This window comes from Trichoderma asperellum, chromosome 3 (genome assembly GCF_020647865.1).
Source record: "Trichoderma asperellum chromosome 3, complete sequence".
In the NCBI taxonomy this organism is placed as follows: Eukaryota; Fungi; Ascomycota; class Sordariomycetes; order Hypocreales; family Hypocreaceae; genus Trichoderma; species Trichoderma asperellum.
In genome coordinates this window covers 4,946,945-4,969,008 of record NC_089417.1, presented here as the reverse complement: position 1 = coordinate 4,969,008, position 22,064 = coordinate 4,946,945, and the positions used below count along the sequence as shown (strand labels likewise).

At 51.9% G+C, this 22,064-nt stretch overlaps 5 protein-coding genes across 5 annotated transcripts; 3 read left to right on the top strand and 2 right to left on the bottom strand.

The window, feature by feature from the left end:
* Nucleotides 1-577: 577 nt before the first annotated feature.
* Nucleotides 578-2,830, bottom strand: TrAFT101_006247 (uncharacterized protein). Its single transcript, XM_024903972.2, has 3 exons — nt 2,113-2,830; nt 1,466-2,047; nt 578-1,366 (listed from the first exon to the last, which is right to left on the bottom strand). The coding sequence occupies exons 1-3, from the start codon at nt 2,192-2,194 to the stop codon at nt 912-914; spliced, it is 1,119 nt and encodes a 372-aa protein (XP_024760777.1). The 5' UTR covers nt 2,195-2,830; the 3' UTR covers nt 578-911.
* Nucleotides 2,831-4,727: 1,897 nt separating this feature from the next.
* TrAFT101_006246 (uncharacterized protein) lies at nt 4,728-6,357 on the top strand (the record flags this gene model as incomplete). The annotated part of the gene is made up of 4 exons (XM_024900289.1): nt 4,728-4,824; nt 4,922-5,401; nt 5,474-5,718; nt 5,797-6,357. The coding sequence occupies 4 exons, from the start codon at nt 4,728-4,730 to the stop codon at nt 6,355-6,357; spliced, it is 1,383 nt and encodes a 460-aa protein (XP_024760774.1).
* A 2,749-nt stretch (nt 6,358-9,106) lies between these two features.
* Nucleotides 9,107-9,868, top strand: TrAFT101_006245 (uncharacterized protein). The gene has a single exon (XM_024908237.2). The coding sequence runs from the start codon at nt 9,409-9,411 to the stop codon at nt 9,826-9,828; it is 420 nt and encodes a 139-aa protein (XP_024760772.1). The 5' UTR covers nt 9,107-9,408; the 3' UTR covers nt 9,829-9,868.
* A 1,148-nt stretch (nt 9,869-11,016) lies between these two features.
* RO4 (Actin-like protein) lies at nt 11,017-13,444 on the bottom strand. Its single transcript, XM_024906737.2, has 4 exons — nt 12,704-13,444; nt 12,181-12,636; nt 11,798-12,112; nt 11,017-11,733 (listed from the first exon to the last, which is right to left on the bottom strand). The coding sequence occupies exons 1-4, from the start codon at nt 13,010-13,012 to the stop codon at nt 11,671-11,673; spliced, it is 1,143 nt and encodes a 380-aa protein (XP_024760771.1). The 5' UTR covers nt 13,013-13,444; the 3' UTR covers nt 11,017-11,670.
* A 70-nt stretch (nt 13,445-13,514) lies between these two features.
* Nucleotides 13,515-16,998, top strand: TrAFT101_006242 (uncharacterized protein). Its single transcript, XM_066127696.1, has 3 exons — nt 13,515-13,858; nt 14,248-14,620; nt 14,675-16,998. Exons 1-3 carry the CDS (start codon nt 13,808-13,810, stop codon nt 16,294-16,296), a joined length of 2,046 nt encoding a protein of 681 aa, XP_065983809.1. The 5' UTR covers nt 13,515-13,807; the 3' UTR covers nt 16,297-16,998.
* Nucleotides 16,999-22,064: the final 5,066 nt, after the last annotated feature.

Genomic DNA, 22,064 nt, shown 5'->3' with positions numbered 1-22,064 from the left:
TGTCTCTTACAGTTTGAGCCTGTGGCTTTCGACTTTGCTCGCCTCGCGCCGTGCCGCGCTAAAAAGCCCCTCCAGGTACCTGGAGATGCCGTGCCTCAGTGGGAATTGCAGCGAAGAGGGGAGAAGCCTGGCCGGGCGGGAATGTCGTCATAGCGCCATGGCTGTGCGCTTGTCGCTGCTAAACAGCCCACTATTCGGGGTTCCACTGTAGACTCTGTTCTGGCAGCTTCAATGCTGTCTTGCTATCATTCTGCCGTTATGCATCAGACTTAACTTGCATGTATCATCATCTTTCTTGATCGCTGTTAGAGCCTCCCCCCCACGCCAACCATGCACAGCCTAGCTACTAGGTATGTACCGCAAAAAAACTCCGTAATGGGCTCGTCCTCTCGGCCACGGCAAGCCCCCAATCAGCCCACAGCCAGAGCGGCCCTTGCGTTCTGTTAGTACCAGCATCATAGTGCTGCTGCTGGTAGGTAACTGCCGAACATGACCGTGTGATTGGATTACCTGGACTCGAGACTGGGCGTCATTCAGCCTACCGGAGAGCCGACAGATGAGCCCAACGGGGACGTGTGCCAGAACCCGCTGCCCCTTACAGGTGGGAGTCGATAGAGTCACGTCGACGCAAGGGTCGATTTCGGTGAGACATGCCGAGAATGGCTGTTCGATAGTGTTCCTGCAGAGAATCAAAGGTACAATTTCTACAGGTGGAGATACCTGTACTATGATATATCATTGCCCAAAATTCCACAGAAACAGAGATGCCAAGAACAAAAACAAAAAGAGAAAAAAAAAAAAAAAAAAAAAAATACACCGGCTACGCCCATTTGACCCAATCTGAAGCTTTTTGACTCCATCTAGTATGTACACTGCGTCTAACCCAACCAATGCTTCAAGACAGGCTACAACTACTCGTCGAAGCCATGCTTGTTGCCCAAAACACCAACACCGCCGTTGCTTCGGCGCCTCTTGCCGATGACCTCGCGGACCCAGTCGCTCAGCGTGAAGCCCCAGTGACCGGCTACCATGACTCCACTAAAGACATTGACAATTTTGATCAAGAAGGTGAGGAATCCGTCACGGCTTTCCTCCACACTCAGCAGGATAGGCTCAATGTCGTACTTGAAAAAGATGCCCGGGATCTGATGGTCCGAGATTGTCTTGCTATGCTCGGTGACGGCATACTGGTTGGTATTGACGATCCTGCGGTTGGCAAGGTAAACGGTAGGGACCACGGAGAGATAGTACTGGAATTTATGAAAGTGGACAATGGCGGAGTTGACGGTACGATCGAGAGGGTTGACTAGCGATGGGTAGTACGGTCCATACGACATTTCCGAGATGATGTGGGAAAAGTTGAATTCTGCATTGAGCCGTTAGGGGACATGTATGACTTGAAAGTAACAAAGTAAAGAGGGGGGGGGAGAGGTAAAGGAAGTGAGAGGAAAGGAGAAGCACATACTGTCATGGTCCAAGTGTTGGCCCATTCCCATGTAGCCGTGGCCTCTCGCCGTGATGTGGAAGTCTCCTTGCACCTTGTTCAGATCCAGGCTTCCAAACATGCGGCAGCTGTCAGGCCTTCCCTTGGGCCTAGGAGTCTTTGCCCACTTGGCTCTCCTTTGAGTGAGAGCAATAATGTCATGGACATGCTCTTCGCCAAAGCCTTCGTCGTGTTTCGAGTGCCAGCCAAGGCCCGTGTCGAGCTGGCCATTTTCGTTCTTGCCGAGCTTGTGCATGCCCTTCTCATCAACCCACTGGCTCCAGGTGGTGGCCTCGCGGGCCAGCTTGTCCGCGGCGAGAATGCGATCTCCCGACGCATCCTGGACGTTGACGTGCAGATCGTCGCAGTTCATCTTGACAACTATATCCAGATTAATCTGCATGTCGTGCCCGACACCCCTCTCGACAGCGAACGTATGCGCCTCGGTGCCGCGCCACCAGCGACCAAGCTCAGTCCACATGAAGATGCTGGATATGAGGAGCATGGCAACAGTCCATTTCCCGCCACCAGCTGTCTGTGTCACATATTGCGGCTTGGATTTAGCTATACAGAAAATGTTAGATTAGCAAGCAACATATGGAGCTAGATGCGGGAGTGTGTAGCCGTACGGAATGCATCAAAGGCGCTGACGATGCCGCCCTTTGCGCCAAAGTCGTCGTCGTTCAAGCCATGCTTCTCGAACCCGTCCATTGTGTATAATATGCTGGGCTCTTCTCTGCAGAGGAATTACCAATGACTAGAATTGTTTCTTTCTTTCTTTCTTTCTTTCCTTCAATATCACTTAAAGAAATGAAACCGTCATTGAGGACCAAGGCGAAAAGAGGGAGAGGAGCAGAGTGACACTACAAGCCCACCGTCGAATTGCGAGCTACAGCTTCGTTTCTTGGTCGCTACCTCATTCCACGGAATATTGTGCCGACCACTTCGCTCCAGGCACTCAATTCGGTCCAGCGAAGTCGTGCGCAGCGTGAAATTCTCGATTCAGCCTCAACCAAGTCTTTTCCAAGGCGTGGCGAGCTGCGGCGCATGTGAAGCATCAATCGCATTCAGCTCGTGGACACGTCTCCGGTTCAGTTCCCTGCTCGGAAGCTTGACGGTGATTGGGTAGGAGGCTGCGACCGGACTATCCGCGGCCCGGGGAAGTTCTGGAACGGTCACCGGCATGCTAGGCTGCCCTGGATTTTTGGGTCGGCAATGGACTATTATTGAGCGCGCTGAAATGCAGACAGGCAAGACATTGGATATGGCGTGCATATTAGCGACAGAAATGGCAGCGCTAGACTGCTGCTACTCATGATGCTGCTCGAAGAAGCTCTGTTGAGATAGGGCCAAGGTATTTCTCCCGTCAGCAGCCCTGGGAAACTGTAATTTAACGAATCGCAGAACAGAGCACAAAGCACCAGCACCAGGGCAAAGGACCGCAAAGGACCGCGAGGTGACATCTCAAAGCATGAGTATGGAATCCGTCCTCCAAGAAACGACCGCCATTGTTCCAATCGGCAGGGCTGGCTTGTCAAATGCGAGCATGGGCTGGCTGGGGCCCGCAAAAATCGCCAGCCAAGGTTCGCGACTAGGTTCAGCCGGGCAACGAAGTCCCCCATAAAAAAAGGTCAAAAGCATGAAAGAGGCTCAGGAACCCTGGCGCTGGGAAAGCGACCGGCCGAGGGACCCAGCCAAGCCAAGCTGAGTGGAATCAGGGCAGCAAATCAGGTGGCACGGCTTCTGCCCACTAGGCACGATCTCTTGGCCGTGGGCTTGGGCGTTCTGATCCGATCATGGGGCCGAGATGGCCAGACGACAGATGCAGCTGTCAGGCAAAGGCGAAGCGTGGCTTGCGCATGCCGTGACGGTGAAAAGCTTTATTTTGTGACCGTGTTTTTGGCTTTCCTTTCGCTGCTGACGAGGGTGAGAAATGCGGCCTTTCACGGCAATAGCCTGCTTATACGGGCCGTATCCAAAAATAGGCGAGCCAATGACTAGAAGAGCGCCACCAAAGGGAACCACGCGCGGCAAAAGGCTAATAAAAGCCCAACAATAGCCCGCCGTTGCACAAGCTCTTCTCGCTCTTGTAACCGGCAACGAGCGTGGTATAAGGAACGCTGCTGTTGTTCCGTATCCGACGGAAACACCATGTCCGTCGTCATTGCTACGTGGGATGCTGCTCGTAACAGAGGCATATGAATGCTCCATTATATCTCAACTCAGCCACCAAGCTCGTCGCGGCATAATACGATACGCACATGCACCACTTCGTATTCCTCTGCAAAGAAAGCGTTAGCAGCTGCCAGAACGGGCAGCATCAGAAAACGTCAAGCTGCTCCCCGCCTGCGGTCCCCCCATGTCCAATCCCATTCATCTCCGCACCGAACCCGGGGAAGACATTTGTGTGATGCTTGCTTTAGAGATATTTTTTAAGCTAGGCTGGGCAGCAAAATCAATGGAAGGGAGAGTAGCTACTTGTAGAAAAGAGCTCGGAAAAATACTCGCGCAGCTCACGGCCCGCCATTAGAAATCAGCAAAAGGCCGGGTACTTGTGCGCGTAAATAAAAGCTGGCATGCAACCTGTTGCTGCTACCTGCCTCTGCTTGTATCCACGGGCGCGCACAGAGGGCCGCGGTACATACGCGCGAGGTACATGCCAGTCGGTGCAGCTGCCACTCTGCCCTTCCAACGCCCGTAGCGCCAGCCCATCGCCGGTTTTTGCGCCACCGCTCCAGTTAATCCCCAGTCGCAAGACTCTCACTTCTTCATACAGTAGGAATCGCCAAACCGCTGACTCTTTGCGGCCCCCCTTCACAGCGTGCGTGTCCAGTCGCTGCGGTTTTTTCTTCATCTCGTTTCCTGCTTTTCCTTCGTTTTCGATCCTCGTCATCCATTCGTTCACCGTCCACCAGCCCTCGTCTCTGTTCCCGTCATCGCCAGGTGTCGCGGATCGCAGCTGAGCATCTCGCCATCCATCGACTCTCGCTTCTCTTCCTCGCTCGCTCGCTCGCTCGCTTTTTTGCACTCCCCTCGCTATCCGTCTGGATCGTCAAGCCGGCGCCCGTATTCTCGCATCTCTCACATATCACGGAAGCGCATCATCCCGAATTTATCGCATTTTGTCTGCCCGCTCGATTCGCCTTTTCTGCCGACTTCGCGCTCGCTATCTGGCCTTCTCTCGCGCATTCGCATGCTTCGATTGACGCCTTAAAAGCCGGCTTTTACCGCGGGTCTTCATAACATGAAGTCATTCTTTGGGCCGGGCGCCATCGCCGCCCTTCTAGCTGCAGCAGACATTGCTGCCGCGCAACAGACTCCGTTCTCGATTTCCTCAACGGGTGAGCTTGTCCTCCATCTCCATCTGTCTCGATTTCATTTTCTTGGTGGAGCTCGCGACTGACATTGACGCCTCTTTTCTTTCTTCCCTTGATGTAGATGACATCAAGAAAACATCAGCCACCTTGGCCTGGGACCTGCTCCAATACTACAAAGGAAATGAGTCGGGCCAAACCCCCGGCCTTCTTCCCGGACCACCTCCTGCTGGACCTTACTACTGGTGGGAAGCCGGTGCCATGTTTGGCACGCTGATCGATTACTGGTTCTTGACCGGCGACACCACCTACAACGACCTCACTATTCAAGGCATCCAGTTCCAGACGGGAACTGACAATGACTTCCAGCCCCGCAACGAAACGCTCTCGCTGGGAAACGATGACCAAGGCTTCTGGGGCATGACGGCCATGACGGCTGCCGAGGAGAACTTCCCCAATCCTCCTGCTGATAAACCGGGGTGGCTAGCTCTGGCCCAGGCGGTCTTCAACACCCAGGCCAGTCCCGAGCGTCACGATGACACTTGCGGCGGCGGCTTACGATGGCAGATCCCCCCGACTAACAAAGGATACTCGTACAAGAACAGTAAGAGACATGTTTGAGCCTGATGAGAGATGGGGCGTAAATCATGACGATGGCTGACTGATGCATCTGCAGGTATTGCTAATGGTTGTTTCTTCAATCTGGGGGCCCGTCTGGCCCGTTACACCGGCAATACGACTTATGCTGACTGGGCTGAAAAGACGTGGAATTGGTGGGCAGACGTAGGATTCTTGGACAGCGAAACATATGCCATCTACGACGGAGCTGACGTTTCCAACAACTGCACCAAAATCAACAAGGCCGAGTTTTCGTACAACAGCGCGGTCTGGGTTCTCGGAGCCGCATACATGTACAACTATGTGCGTTTCCCCCTTTCTTAATCCCATCATGGCATTTCTATTTGCCCCCTCTCATTCCCCAAGCTAATTGTTGGACAGACCAAGAGCGACACATGGAAAACGAGAGTCGAGAAGCTTGTCGATCACGGCCTCGAGACCTTCTTTCCCAAGGGCATTGCGTACGAGCCCACGTGCGAAGATTGGGGCACTTGCTCCACCGACATGTTGTCCTTCAAAGGCTATCTCCATCGGTGGTATTCTACCACGACGCAGATTGCTCCCTTTACGGCTGAAAAGATTCTGCCCGTGCTCAAGACATCGGCGGCGGCAGCTGTCAAGCAATGCACGGGCGGTGACCTTGGTCGCCAATGCGGTTTTAAGTGGGATACGTTCAAGTACGATGGCGCCACTGGAGTGGGCCAGGAAATGGACGTCTTGGGGGCTGTTTCGTCTCTTCTCATCGGCAGCTCCAAGGGCCCAGTAACCAACAGCACCGGTGGCACGTCCGTCGGCAATCCCAACGCTGGTGGTAACCCGAACAGTTTCGAAGTGCCCGTGACCCCTATCACGGCTGGAGACAAGGTTGGCGCTTCAATCGTCACCATCATCCTCGTCTGCTCCACCGTCTCTATACTCGGCTGGATGAGCATTGGTGCTTAAAGTTGGCTTTGCATCTCAGAGCGCAGACTTTTCTTCTCCATCTTATTTCCAAACAAGAAGAAAAAACAAAATACAATACAAAATGTCTTGAAGTTTATGGCGAAGTTTCGTTGTAGCCAAGCTTTGTAAGACCATACATGGTGTTCCGGTTGGCTATTTAGGGGACGGACTGGAAGCACTTTTACGATTTCTTTATTACCACACGGCGTTGGAATGCACATTTACCAGGAGTCTCTTAGCATTATGTCGTTTGTTCTCTGTTTTTTTACTTTTTTTTTCTTCACTTCCCATTCGACGTTGGTCCTCAAAGAGGGCCTCTTTCGCCTCTGACGTATCGAGCGTATAACGACAGTCGACCCGAGGCTCGTTATCAAAGGAGTTGACCTCGTATTTAGGTTATACGTTTGCCAGATGATGGGATAAATACCAGATGGTGGCTGTCTTATGAAGGGGATGATGAGTTTGCTGATGCTGGATGAGTCATTCGTTCGATGATGGACGATGATGATTGATGGATAGTGCCGACAGAATATGTCGTCTAGGATAATGCGAATATAGTAACTACATGCTAAGACAGTGACTGTTGCTTCTAGTTTTTAAAAGAAATAACTTTCTGGTGAATACTTTGACTTTGACTTGCGAGTGTATGACGATCCTCGGGTTTGACAGTATCGATTTGACTTGAACTATATCGAACTTGTTCTTTGGTATGCAAGCCTGAATTTATCATGTAACGATCCATGCGTGCTGTTGCCGACAACCCGCCGGCAATGTGCGGACAGCGGCAAGATCCGAGTCACAAAAAGAAATCCGGCATCCGGGAGAAAAAAAAAATATGACCAAAATAGCAAAAGCTGCTGCGCGGCTTTTCCAATTGGGATGCGAGGCATGTTGATCGTCGGGATCTCCATTGGGAAAGTTGCATATGCGTCATAGTACATGACGGGAGCTTGGGAATTGGAGCTCGGAAGACATGGCATTGGCAATATGCGCGGATTAGTCACTACCAGGATTTTTAAAATAGATTAAGACTAGAAAAGAAGGAATAAGAAGGAGAAAAAAAATCTGCCATTGGAAAATGAATGAACTGGTGGTGCAACTGGATGTTAGTCACTGGTACTTGATGCATGATGGTCCGATCGGATCAGATCAGGTTGAGGCCACCGGTCGACGTCTCATGTCAAGTAAGAAGAGGTCGAGTCACGTATGGAGTGCTGCAACGTTGACTGCAGCTGCGGAAACTGCAAAAGTAGCTACTATGTATGTAGGTACAGTGCTACTTAGTACTAATAAGAATATAAAATTAAAAAAAAAAAAGCGCAGACAGGTACGGAGTAGAGCATGAAATGCTGTACAGCAGCAGCACAGCTCCGGCGCCGAGAGCAACGCCCCTGAATTGGAGCTCTGCTGTGTGGTTGCTCACAGCGCAGCGGCGCGTGGCAATGACGCAAGGGGCAGCTGAGGTGAGGGAAGGAAAAAAAAAAACTCAATTGCACCGCGTGATGGACGGGCTAATTTGCTCCTCGGCTTACATAAGTGCGTGCGCCCCGTCCGGACTGCGAAATACGTGCTCAATGCTCGGATGATGACTTGCGGATGCTGTGCGTGTGCTTGTACATGCCTGTAGCATCATTTGCCGGCCAGATGATCCCATGTCGGCTCCAGACACAGGCGTCGGCCCCTCGTGGCCGCTGTGTCAAGTCTGTTTGGATGCCCCCTTAATTGGTAGTACTACATACATGGCTTCACGGCGTTGCACAGACTGCAGCATCAGCATCTCGCTACTCCGTGCTGTGCTCCAGGCAGCACAATTGGACAATAGCAGAAAAAAAAAATGCCACAACACGTGGAATTTTGCAATTAGCTTAGTCGCCACTCCTCAATGCTTCACTGCAGCAGAAGACAAAACCAGAGAGAGAGAAAAAACAGGTCCAACCGCAGCGTTACCCCTTCCGGCATTCTCATTACCTACAATAAACTCGCCTAGGGCAACGCTCCGAGGCCCGCGTGACGCACGCCATCGGTCACCAGAGGATTCTCCCCCCCAAGCAGCCCCCCCTTTGCCCTGCTGCAAAAGCCGCTATAAGGCGCTGGAAGCAGAAGTCGCTGAGCTCCGCCGTTACAGTGTCGGGTCTGGCCACTGGCTCCACGCCACGCAAGCGCAAGCTACGGCAGCGATACTTTTGCGCCGACACAATTGCACTGCGGGATTAAAGTAGATGCCATGTACTACCTAAACTTTCGACTCGCTGGCGGGATGGGGCGCCCCTCCCCTCTCTGGCGTTTGCTTTATTAAAAAAAACTGCCCACCTGAGGAGCTGAAAATCATTTCACTGGCTGCTAATTTCGTAAGCCTGATGGACCGCCGGTAGCCATTTCGCCATGGCTTGTGCGCCAGGCCAGGTCCGGCCTTAGCGTTTTGCGGGGGAAAAATTGAAAGTGGGAAGAAAAGAGAAAATATTACGGCATCGGTGGTGTTCTATTGGGTGGAAGGCAGTGGATGCCGATGGATCAGATGGATCAGCAGGGAAAGAAAAAAAAAAAAAAAAGGCGAGAGAGAAAATCCCAGCGGAGCCAGGGGCAACCAAGGGCTAGAGCTATGGAGAAAAAAAAATTAATTTTTTTTTTTCTCTATTTTCTTGGCCCTGGTTAGTCCGAAATTGGAACGTTTTGGCTGGATCTTGGGTCTGGTGACCCCAATTTTTGGTTGCAGCTGCTGTGTGTGACTGCGGTGGCCACGGTTTGTCAGGAGCTTCGTTTCGTATAAGACGGTTCGTGAGCCGAGCTCTTTTTTTCGTTTGGTGTTCTCTGCTATTACAGCACTCACATACCTGCCTCCTATAATACTACTGCTATTCATTGCTCCTAAACTGCGCAGACTTGATTCATCGATCCTACAAGACGCATTGAAGCTCAATTCAACACCTGCACATACCTACCCACCTATACAAACCATCCACGCCACAGACTGAATCCAACATCCTACGAGATTCACCACCTGCAAACCACCTACCACAAATCACCTATAACCAACACCAAAACACCGCCATCATGCCCTCCAGCTACATCTTCACCGAGTCCGCCCCCTCACAGGCCACCTTCTACCGCTCAGGCCGTGGCGGCGCCGGCAACACATTCCGCACCTCAGCCGCCGCATCCTCGCCCTCGCCCGCCTCAACCACCTTCACCCCCCGCCAGCTGCCCAACCAGCGCTTCTTCTCGGGCATTGGCGGCGCGGGCAACGTCCACCAGGCCGACGAGCTGCAGCCCGCCATCCTGCGCTCGCTCGAGACGCCCGCCGACCACAACCCGTCCGTGGGCTACGTCGGTCGTGGTGGCGCGGGCAACGTCTACCGCCGCAAGACGAGCGATGCGGCCAGCACGTCGAGCGCCGACAGCAGCTCCAGCTCGATGAGCGACAAGGCCAAGCTGTGGGCGACGAGAGTGGCCAGCTCGCTTGGACGAAAGTAGAAAAAAGAAAGAGACAGGATTTCTTTTTTTTTTTTTTTTTGTTGTGATTTACTGCTACTTCTACTGCATTTTTACTTGCTTTCGTCTACACTGGCTACTGCTGCTGGACCAGCGAGGCAAAGAGACTCGGCGTTGGATTTTGGAACTTGGCACATGGGGAGAGCGATACAGCAACAATAATCTTTTCTTGAAAAAAAAAAGCAACAGAAACAATAGACACCAATTTGGTGTCATGGGACTACGATTACGAACAGCGCACTACAATACGGAGTAGTACTACTACTGCCGTGTTTTATTATTATTATTATTTATACCCGCCTGAATTTGATTTAGGCTAAGCAAAGGGGGAAACTTGCGAATAGGAGTTGGACACGGATCGGCAGACGATTCCAGAAGAACGGAGGAAAAGTTACTTGAACATACATGGTTCATTTACATACTTATATTACATATACATATATATATATAGTTGATGATGATCAATAAAGATTCTCCTTTCTGATTCACACAAGCTGCCAATTTATCTGCTCCTCCTATTCATTGCTTTGTACGAGTATGTGCCTTTGCTTTCTATGCAATCCTCCTCATTAATATGCCCTGCTGTACAACAAACACACTGCCTAGATACGTGTCACTGAAAGGTATGTTGTCGCCTTTGCTCCGCCTTCCAGGTGCTACACAACGTGCGTCCCAATCCAACATCTCCGCGGCGCTCTTGGATGGATGGATGGATGCTTAAAGTAGCACAGCATTGAAGCCAATCACAAAAAAAGGTATTACATACACGCAATTATGATTAAAAAGATACAACTTCATAAATTCAACAAGTATAGCTAGCTGGTAGTACATTTCATCACTTCTACTCTTATTACCTAGCAGCCAAGCGAAATTCCAACCTCCTCCACAGTACACCACACCGTAACCCCGCTTGTAGAACCGAGCCTCCAAAAACAAACGGAACCCCTCCCTAATTTCCAATGCCACACAAGACGTCTCAACGACAACAGCAAAATCTTCTTTTTCTCCTTTTCAGCCAAGCAATTAATCTAAGACCTTGACACAAGAAAAATAAGCAAAAAAGGACAAATTGACAACAAAAAAAGAATGTGATCTCGCCCGGGCTCGAACCGGGGACCTTTTCGGTGGTGTCAACAGATGTTGTTAACGAAATGTCATGACCAACTAGACCACGAAACCAGCTACTTGTTCAAGCTTCAGGATTGGAGCTTGCGTTGCGGATCAGCCAGCCACAAGTCCCTTAGAAAGCTTTGCCATCTACCAATCAACCAAACACATCAAGTCTCAATCTAATTCATTCCCAGCATTTATTCATCGTCAACGCATATACACGGCAGTCAGTCAACATAACATTCGACATACATTAACATAACAGAGCTTCAACCCAATCCATCACTTCAACCGCAAAATCGGGGTATCATTAGGCTCTCTTTATCTATCAGACAGACAAAAGTCCTACACAACTCCCTCATCTATTGCCCGCTTGCTCCATGTATAAATAAAAAAAACGGAAAAAATTCCACCTTCCATCTCTGTATCATATAAACCAAGTCCTTATGTCTTTTTCGTGAGAAAGAAAAGAAAAAGAAAAAGAAGATTAGTCGTACACCATCAGACTTCTAAACCCACTTTGGAAAATTTGTCAATTTTTTTTTTCTCTTGTTTCTCCTCTCTCCGTTGCTGAGTATCAAAGCAGTTTGTCGTCTTTGGAGAGGAATTTCATCAACTACGCGCGCTTCGTTTCAGGAGTGAAGCAACTAGACATGCAAGGGCAACTTTCGCTCTCCTCTATGCCAATACGCCAGTGTCCATTATCGTCATCAATCATGTGAATTTCGTGTGGATAATATCGGGATTCTCGTGCCAGTCATCAATGCTCACAAGCATCTATCCTCCTTGTTAGCAAATGCAATCCAACTTCACCCATCAAATCATATAAAAGTCCACTTACTTTGCGGAATGTACTCAAGCCAGCGAGAATACTTCCTCCGATCCATGTAGAGTATTTTCTTTCCGGAGGCGCAAAGATCTTTATTCTCATGTCCTTGACTGCCAGCTTCTGCAGTTCCGTCAGGAGTCGGTCACCAAAGCCCTTTGTCAGCGTGCTGCCTCCGGACAACACAATGTTGCTGTAAAGCGATTTTCGGAGATCCAAGTCAGTGCGGCTAATAGCATCAACCACGATCTGGTGGACACCAGGATACTCCTGGCCGATAATCTCAGGATCAAATAGAATCTCTGGCGCTCTGAATCGCTCGGCTCCAATCTACTCAAATGTCAGCAAACAAACAAGGTAATAACTCTCCAACTTCAAGCTCGTCGCCATTCTCTCACCTTCAGCTTGTGTCCGTCCGGCAAGACGTATTCGGCGAATTTGCTCTCGTTTGGCTTCACTCCGATCCAGTCCCTCTCCTCCTTCTTCGGGTCATGCGCCACGTACGACACACTCTCCTTGATCAGCCTGACAACCTCCTTTTCCGCGCTCGTATGGAAGATGTAGCCGCTCTTGCGCAGTAGTGTCTGCAGATACTCCGTCACATCTCGGCCCGCAACATCAATGCGCTGTATGCTGCTGGGCATCGCAAAGCCTTCGTATACGGGCACCGCATGCGACACGCCGTCGCCCGAGTCGAGCACAATACCCGTCGTCCGGCCACTGGCATATAAGGATAATACGGCCTGGATAGACGTGTGCAAGGCGGGAACATTGAACGTCTCAAAAAGGATCTGCGCGGCGGTGTCGCGGTTGCTTCGAGGGTTCAGAGGAGGCTCTGTCAGCAGTACAGGGTGCTGTTGTGGTGTCAGCGCGAAACCGCTCCTCTCATGCTATCGTCAACGCTGCAGGTCGTGCACAAACCTCTTCGCTCAGAGTCTTGAGTCCCTCGCCGTACACGTACTCCCAAATCCTCTCCATATCGTCCCAATCGGTAACGACACCATGCTCCAGCGGATAGTGGATCTTGAGCAGGCCCCTCAGTTCGTTGGAGGCCTTGTTTCCGATGAAGAGATCGCCCTCCAGCGCGCCAGCCAAGACTCTCAGGTGCTTCGGCCGGCCAACCCACGACGGGAAGAAGCATTTGGGCAAGTCTTCTCCCGCGAAACCGGCGCGAATCGTCCCCGAGCCATTGTCCAGCACAATCGGGGCATTGTGCAGTATTTCCGTCATTTTCGCGTGCTGAGCCCGAACCTGAACGATCCAGCTACGACGTGGTCGACCCGTCTATCCTCCTCGTTCTCCTTCGTTTGTCTCGCCCGCTGCTTTGCTTCGGCCGGCTGTTTCCCCTTACTCAGGCGTTTTTTGAACGAGTATCTTGTTGTCTTTACCCAGCTCTCGTTCAGGGTCTCCACAGCATTGGATCGGTGAGGGGCAAAGACGTCTCTCTCGTAGTCTGGTCGGAAAAAAAAGAAGAAAAAATCACAAGCGCACGAAGCCGTCGGGTTGCAGGCCTTGCAGGCTCAAAGTGACCATTCAGCGCCTCGTCCTTGCTCCAAAGTTGTGGTCGTGGGTGATTGGCGCTTCCAGCCGTCTAATCATCTCTCGCATGCACTGGGATGGAGCTCCCTCCTCAGCTATTACCCCAGCCACAACGCGCTGGCAGCTTGGCTGGCATCCAATGCGCAAGCCACACCCGCATCACGTGGGGCTGCATCCCGCCCGCTGTGGCGCCTCAGGCAGGAAAACGCAGCAGAGCCGGCTGTTAAAGTGGTTTCGCGTGGCTGCGCGTCTCCTCCACCGCAGACCGCGTCGCCGACGTGACATCGATCCAAGCTTTCTTCAATCTGTCTTATGGCGACGCCCGGAAAAGCTCTGCGTGACCCTGACGACCGACCATTGCGCCCCAGCCCGACCGTCTGAAGAGGCCACGACCGCTGCCGCTCTTTGCTCTGCCACCATTGGCCCTTGCTTGCAACGACTCGCTGCTGTTTTGTTTGATATTGTGCCGCATTTGCCATCGTCGAGATGGTCAAGGCCAATGCGGGCACCGGCATTTTCAGTGCCACGTACAGTGGAGTAAGAGATCCCCATTGATGCGACGATGATTGTGCGGCCGGCTTTGAATTGCGAGATGCTTGCATTGAGGCAATGGATTGAATTGGAGTAAAGAGGAGAGAAGAAGAAAAAAGTTAGGCAGCAGAAAAAAAAAAGGCTCTAGCTTTTTATGAATGCGAGCTCCCATCTATTGATTGCAAAGGGAGAAGCTGGAGAGGAAGACGAGAGGAAGAACATGATGATATAATGGTTTCAATAAAGGAGCTTATTCTCTCTTTGCCATTTCTGCTGCTACCCTTTCTGCATATTCTTATCAGCTTTCTTTTACTTCCATTATCACATGCAAGCGAAGCTTGAAAAGACGATTCAATGCCATCAAATAAACTAACCGCACATCTCTCTCCCTCCAGATTCCCGTTTACGAATTCCAATTCGGCGGCGACCAGAAAGAACATGTCATGCGAAGGAGACACGACGACTGGATCAACGCAACACACATCCTAAAAGCCGCCGGCTTCGATAAGCCAGCCCGAACGAGAATCTTAGAAAGAGATGTGCAGAAGGATGTCCACGAGAAGATCCAGGGAGGCTACGGCAAATACCAGGGCACATGGATCCCCCTCGAGGCCGGCGAGGCCCTCGCCCAACGACACAGCATCTACGACAAGATTCGGCCCATATTCGAGTTCGTCCCCGGAAACGAGAGCCCTCCTCCCGCGCCTAGGCATGCAAGCAAGCCTAAAGCACCAAAGTCCCGTCCTCCACCTCCAAAATGGAATTCGGGTAGGTCAAAGGTCGCTAGCCATGCGCCTCCTAGCGTTACTAACGCAGCTTCAGCTGTCATGCCTGTTGTCGAGGAGTATGAGAACAGTGAGAACGTCATGGCCGGCATCGAGGACGACACGCCAGACAACCTCACTGTAGCATCAGCCTCTTACATGGCCGAAGATGATCGCTACGATATGGGTCACATGCCCACAGCACACAGGAAGAGAAAGAGAGAAGAGCAGTTACAGGACCTCACAGAGCAGCAGCATGCTGTGTACGGAGATGAGCTTCTCGACTATTTCCTCCTTTCCAGAAATGAGCAGCCAGCAGTGAAGCCCGATCCTCCGCCAAACTTTCAGCCAAACTGGCTTATTGATGCTGAGAACCACACAGCCCTGCACTGGGCCTCCGCTATGGGCGACGTGGACGTGATCAAGCAGCTCAAGAGATTCAATGCAGATGTTGCCGTTCGAAATATTCGTGGCGAGACGCCCTTTATGAGATCGGTCAACTTTACAAACTGCTACGACAAACAGACGTTCCCCTCTGTTATAAAGGAGCTCTTTGAGACGGTGGACGTCAGGGATAACCAAGGGTGCACCGTCATCCATCACGCTGCCATCATGAAAAACGGCCGTGTCTACAGCCCATCTTGCTCAAGATACTATCTAGATAACATACTCAACAAGCTGCAGGAGGTGTTCGAACCGAGTGCGTTCCAGCGGCTGATCGACATGCAAGACAGCGCCGGAAACACCGCACTACATCTCGCCGCGCAGCGAAATGCGAGAAAATGCATCCGCGCGCTGCTGGGCCGCAATGCTTCGACAGACATTGCCAACCACGAAGGAGTCCGCGCAGAAGATCTCATCATGGAGCTCAACGCCTCCAAGAAAGACCGTGGGCCACAGCGGTCATCGTCTCCCTTTGCGCCGGACTCGCAGCGGCGCGCCACATTTCGGGACGCCTTCTCAGGTGCGGGTGGTGACAAGGCACGGAAGCTCCCTCTGTCCTTCCAATCAGCGGCGGCCACGACGGTGCAGTCGCGCATTTCCCCGCTCATTATGGAAAAGTTTCAGCTCCTCGCGAAAAGTTATGACGAGGAGTGGCACGAAAAGGACGTTGCCGAGGCAGAGGCCCGGCGCATACTCACAAACACCCAGGCCGAGCTGAATGCGGTGCGGCAGCAAATCACAGAGCTCGAAGCCCAGCTCGAGCCGGACGACGTGGCCACAAAGGTCATGAACGAGGCCAACCTCGTGAGGCACAACGTCCTATCACTAATCACCCACCAGAACCGGCTGCATATCCATCAGGCGGTGGAAAACGAAATGAGTAAGCTAAACGGCGACGGCAGCGGCAGCGGCAGCAACCCCAACGGCAACGGCAGCGGCCTGCAGGACGACTCATATGAGGAAAGGCTTACGCTCGCGCGCCAGCTGAGCCAGATGCTTATGGAGCAGCGGCAAGCGGAGACCGAGTACGTCGACGCCCTGAGCATGGTGGGTGTCGGCGACAAGATCGAAAAGTACCGGCGCCTGCTAAAGCGCTGCCTGGACTCCCAGGACGGGGACGTCCTGGACGCGAACCTCGACAGCCTGATTGATATGATGGAAGAGGAGCGCGAGGTGCACGACTTGGACGGGTCAACGCCAGCGGGGGGTGAGCCGATGGATTTCGCAGTGATGTGATTTTTCCTTCTTTCTTTCTTTGTTGTCGTTGTTTCTCTTTTGCCTTTTTCTCTCTCTTTATTTCTTACAACAGCTTGAAAGAAGAGCGAGCATATCTATGAGTGAGGAGTGAGTGACAAGAAGATGGTTGACAAGTCACATCCCGCTGTCCCTCTAAACCCCCCCCCCCCCCCCCCCCCCCCCAATTCATGAATGGAAGAGCAAAATAAGGAGGAAAAGATAAACACCACATTTCATGCGCAAAATTTTCCTTTTTTATCCCTTCTTACTTCTTTCCTCGGATATATATCCCTGGAAGAGTATTCCCACCCCTTCATTATATAAGATGTCATCAGAGTCCATGAGGCTTACTCTTCTTCCACTTTATCTCTCTCATTCTCTATTTTTATTTTTGGAGGGAATGGATATGCGTGTATGTGTGTGTTTACGTGGCCAGGGAAGGAGAAGAACAAGGGGGGGTGGCGGACGAAACTTACTTGCTGCCTGACTACCCACGTCGATAGCAGTAAGAACATTTGATGAGATACGTTTTTAGCGGGTTGGTGGTTAAATCTTTATGGAAGAGCACTGTATAGCAGTTATTGAGCGGAACGCATATATCAACCCTAGGCATGGCTTTTCGGCGGCGGATCCGGCGCTGGAGGGTTCAGCAATTTTACCACATATTTGTCGACGATTTAATTCCTCCTTTCGTTTTTTTTTCCCCGTGTGTTCCAAACGTCTTGTTGAGACAAAATCTATAAATATGACGATTAATCAGCTTGTTTGTAAAATCGCAGCAGCTTCCATACCCCATGGCAAGGAGATTCTCTTTTCTTTGCAGCAATTGCCGCAGTGTTGCTAGAGAACCAATTTTCGCAGATCTCGGTCCGGCAGACTCGGCGCTGGGGACAGGTTTGTGGAGCCCGATTGCCCCGGGGTAGCATTACGGCGTGCAATTTATGCGACCATGACGGGCTGCATGGAGATGGGCAGCTATGACGTTTTAGGGTGAATAGCAAAGATGCAGATGCTCTCGGTATTCGTCTTTGTATTTTCCGTGTCCGAAGCGCCAATCCATCAGATTCTGTCCGAGACAAACAGGGTGTGGCACAGGCCTTGGCTTGGAAACCAACGGCGACCTCCGATCCGAATGGACCAACCCCTCCGGAGACGGATGTCCGGGCAGCTCGGTCCACATCCAAATAACCAAATGGGTAGTTGCTTTTTTCTCTGGAGCTCGCGTGAGACAATGACATGCCGCAGCAGGAACGGGATGTGCCCTGCAGCACGAATAATGGAAAAAATTGAGCCCAAGGATTTTCGCCATTGTGAGTCAGTCAAATCAAGATGAAAGATTCCATTATGATTAAAATAGCAAGCTCCGAAAAAAAAAAAATACCCTGCCCGAAGCGACAGGCCCGGCCAGCGGCTGGTTGGATCCTCGGAGTGGTGGGACTGCGAGTGAAGGATTACCGCTTCTGGAGGAGCTAAACCAACGGCGACTGGCTCAGACGGCCTGCATAGTATGGGCGTCAGGTGAGCAGCTGAGTCAGGGCGCGTATGTAAAGACACCGTAAGATGGCGGAGATGACTGGTCGGGCATTAGACGCCGTGCTGCTACTCTGTATAAGTTCGCTCGAGTGCAGGACCAGCCATTCGCTCCTCGGCGCTGCTTCGACTGAACGGCGTCCATAGGGGGCCACGCCTGGAGACCATCTAGCGAGTCATGCCAGGTTAAGAGTATTCATGTAACCCGGTCGCTACGACACACGTAGCCCAGAACAGATGGCTTACAGGCGCTGCAATTTCCTAAGAAGCTGTTCGGTGCAATTATAAGTGCTAGCTCAAGGTGGCGCTTATTCCTAAGGCCACTCGGAAGGATGATGGCTACTTTCGTACAGCCTACAAGCTCTTCGGAGGGCGATGTACAGAGTACATTAGCTAGGAAAATCCAATGACCACACCGACATGCGGTCTAATGCAGTGAAACACCAGTCACGAGGCCTTGTCTAAGATAAGGAGTTCGGTATCTGCGAGAGAGAAGAAAATGGATGCATGTCTTTGAAACGTAAACGCTGGCTAGACGTCGGTATAAAAGATGAATCTTGACTTTAAAATTGCCATATGGAATGACATCCGCCATTAAGAAAGCCGGGAGCAGGGCTATTGCAGCTGAAACATCGATAGATATCCGATAGCTTGCAGGTGACTCCACCAAAATTTCAGACAGACACATGCAAGCCGGGCCAATACTACGAGTACCGAGCCCGAAACCATCTCCACACGAAGGCGTAACTTCTCATCTGTAGCCGTTTGATGAGCCTCACCGTCAGAGTGGCAAAGAGTAATGGCACAACTCGTGGATGCTCGAGGTGGCACCATATCATCGCTTAGAGGCGGACGCCTGTCGGCCTGAACATGGCTTCGGAAATGGAGTAATGGCTCTCCCTGCCCCACGTAGACAACGAGGCAAGCCGACGTGGCATCCAGCAATGGAGACTTCATCTTGCTGGCAATTTACCTGTGGTTGCACAGCATGGTGGAGAGCATCATGCGGGAGAGTCTGAAGGGCATGGGGTAGGGTGGGAATCCAGTGCGGTTTACGAAGTACATACGCCGTACTTGGTACGAAGTGCTTTCATACCGCCATGCAATCGACGTGTGCCTGCGGAGCCAGAGAGCAAGCCGTCGTGACGGCTGCGCTGTGGGATCCGCCAACCCGTCTAGGGGCCAAGTTCAGATGTACGTTGTGGCCTGAACGGTGAAGAAGTGCCTTCCTATGCAGGCCGTGATTTGCTGCGTCGCCCATGCTAGCGCAGATATCGAATGTGGCACCGCAGGATAGCGCCAGTAAAGTCAACAAATGCCATCCTAAGGAAGCCCAGATTCAAAGAAATAGGCCATTTTCATCATGGAGATGCAGAGCTTAACGTGCTGACCAACAGCGGGGGAGGGGTGCCCCAAGCGTGTAAGGCTGACGGAAACCCCCCAGATGAAGTAGGCAAGGTAGTAAGTATATGTAACTGGCGGGCGTAACAATGCCATGGCTGCTGGGTACGTCGACGCCGGCTGCCATTAGCACGAAGTACGGCGGCCTAAGCTGACTTGCTGACACAGCATAATGAAGGAAATCATGTACAGTACTGTAGACGACAGAGCAAGGAGGACGGAAACGAGTCGCTCGTCAATGGACCTTTTCGAGACTACGGCCACGGTCAGATTTGGTGGGGGAGGAGCAAAATCAAGGCTAGAGCCAGAGCGTCCAAGTCAGAGTCGGATTGAAGCTGATCCAAGACACGCTGCCCAAATGCAGGCAGTAGCTTGCTGATGCCCGATGCATGGCTAGACTGCTGATAGCAGGACCAAGTACTGGTACTGGCACGAGGTTCCCGGTCTGTTGCTCGTACGTATTGTGCTAGAAACAGTGTATCCAGAGCAACACGGAGTCGCTCTATCAGACCTGCACGAGCAGCACTAGATGCATACGCCGTGGTATGCATATGCATGCTAGCAGTGCTAGTGTGCAATGCGCATTTGAGCCGCAGCGGTCAGGCCTGCCAGGGTTCGTGCCACGACGAGCTGAAAGCGAAAGGTAGATGTCGAAGCGGTGTCTGGTCCATGAGCCGGAGAAATTTGCCGCCCCACGAGCAAGCGATGCTGGACCAACCGCAGCGCTGGATGTGCGGACATTCGGGCGTAGCTCGTGTGCGTTGCGCAGCGTAGCGTCCGATAGTTCAATAGTCGGAGCCTGTATTTTGATTTCTCAGATCGATCGGGAGAGCGGCGATGCGCTTGTGCAGGTTGATTCGCCGACGACGTGAGGCTGAACGGAATTGGCCACTGTGGATGTGCGAAAATGTAGTTTTGATTGAAGAAGTGGAAGAATTAGATGAAGAGGAGGCACGCGGAGGAGGAGGAGGGGCAGCAGGAGGAGCAGGAGGAGCAGGAACAGCAGGAACAGGCATCCGCTCCCTTGGACCTGCCCAGGCAGCAAAGGCCACCAAAGCGGAAGGCGCACTGCAGCAAAGGCCCTGCAACTCCAGTCGCTGCTCTGTTCCGGCAGGCCTGGGGGCAACGTCTTGCACCGCCGGCAGCGCTGAAGACGCCGTGTGCGATGGCTCGTTTTAGGGGACAGCGTGCTGTGGAGATCGGCAGAGGCTGCTTGATGGGGTTCTAGAAGCCCGCCGCTGGCGCCTCTGGTCAGCTGGGCAAGTATGGCTATGACGCGCACGGGTTCCATCCAGCATGATTCGCTACCGACATTCTGGGTTTGGGAGGACGCCTCTTTGAAGACTTAGTACCTGCAAGTACGTGTATTGATGTACTATTGAAGAATCGGTGTTCAGGTTAAACAGCACTATTACCCTTCGTGTTCTGCCACAATAGAATCCATTTCTACATACATCTCGGCACAGCTAGTCTGTCTTACACACGGATGAGAATGCGAGTGCGGCTCGGGTACCTCGTTCAAGCACACGTTGTGGCCATAGCGTCGTTGCCGCACATGCATCCTGAGCGAAAACAGGCCGGCTGAGAGAATTAATCAATCTGACAGACGCGGGAGTGGTCGCATGTGTTGCCAGGTAGGCATTGCCATCCATCACATTGCTCCAACGCCAGCATGTATGGTACGAGTGATATATGCAGAAGCAGGGCCCATGCTCCACGACTACCCAATACGGCCCGGCAGCATACTCGTGTTAGTGTACGGGGATGTTGCTGCTACCTTGTGCACTGCTGATACTTTGTGCTCCAGTGTCAATACCAGGCATGAACGCTTCGGGATGCCATGGATGGAGTACTAGTAGGTATATGAGTATATGGAGCATTCGAGCGCTCACCTATCTAGCATGAACGCTACTGCGCAATGCGTACACACCAGTAATAATAGCCGGTACCGCTATATATCTTTAGCACTATTACTACTACTGTACCTACCTACATACATATAGGTAGTAGTAGTAATATTAGATTAGATGCCTTTCTGCAAGTAGACTGCCGGTGTGATAACGCGGCTTGCCGTATATACCTTACCCGCTAACATGTCCATGTACACATATACCATGCTCCACGTATTGTACGGCATGCAGTATGATGATGATGTCCACCCATTCATCTGCTCGTGGATTAAACTGCTGCACCACCCCTCGGCCCTCTTCCGTGCTCGTCGCATCCCAAGACGGCAATGTCGTGGCTGCTAACATCTTATCCGCCCCGTGACTGCATGCTGGCCGCGTCTCTCTCAGGGCATTGGCCACGCAATTAACCCGCCACACCATCCGCACGATGGCCCGCACGATTTCCCGCAGTAGCCAGGTTTTTTCAGCTGCCTTGGACCACGCAGAGTGACGCACCTTTAACTCTATTTGCTTCCAGAATCAATGCGCGACTGGCACATGCCCCTGCCGCAGATTGACACCCGCCGTTAGGTCCCGGTTTGCTGGACGCAGGATGCAGTGGGCGCTGTCCGAGGCCTAGTTCCGCGGTATGCTGGCGTGTAATTTTTGCAATCTAGCAATTAATGAGAGGAGCCGTCGTGAGTTTCATATCCAGCTGCTCAGGCGTTTGGCTGGCTTTGTGGCGAGTTTTCGTATCTCTGTAGCTCGTATATATTATTCTTTTTTTATTTTTTTTTTCTCCCATCTTAGTCAAGGTACAGTAGCTCCGCCGATCGCCAAATTGGGGCCGCCTTTTCAGCTGAGCAGGTCTCGTGCCTGACGAGTAGCGTCCATGTACATCTCCATAGCCCCCGTCGCAGTGACGGCGATTGGAAGGCGCCGTGGGAT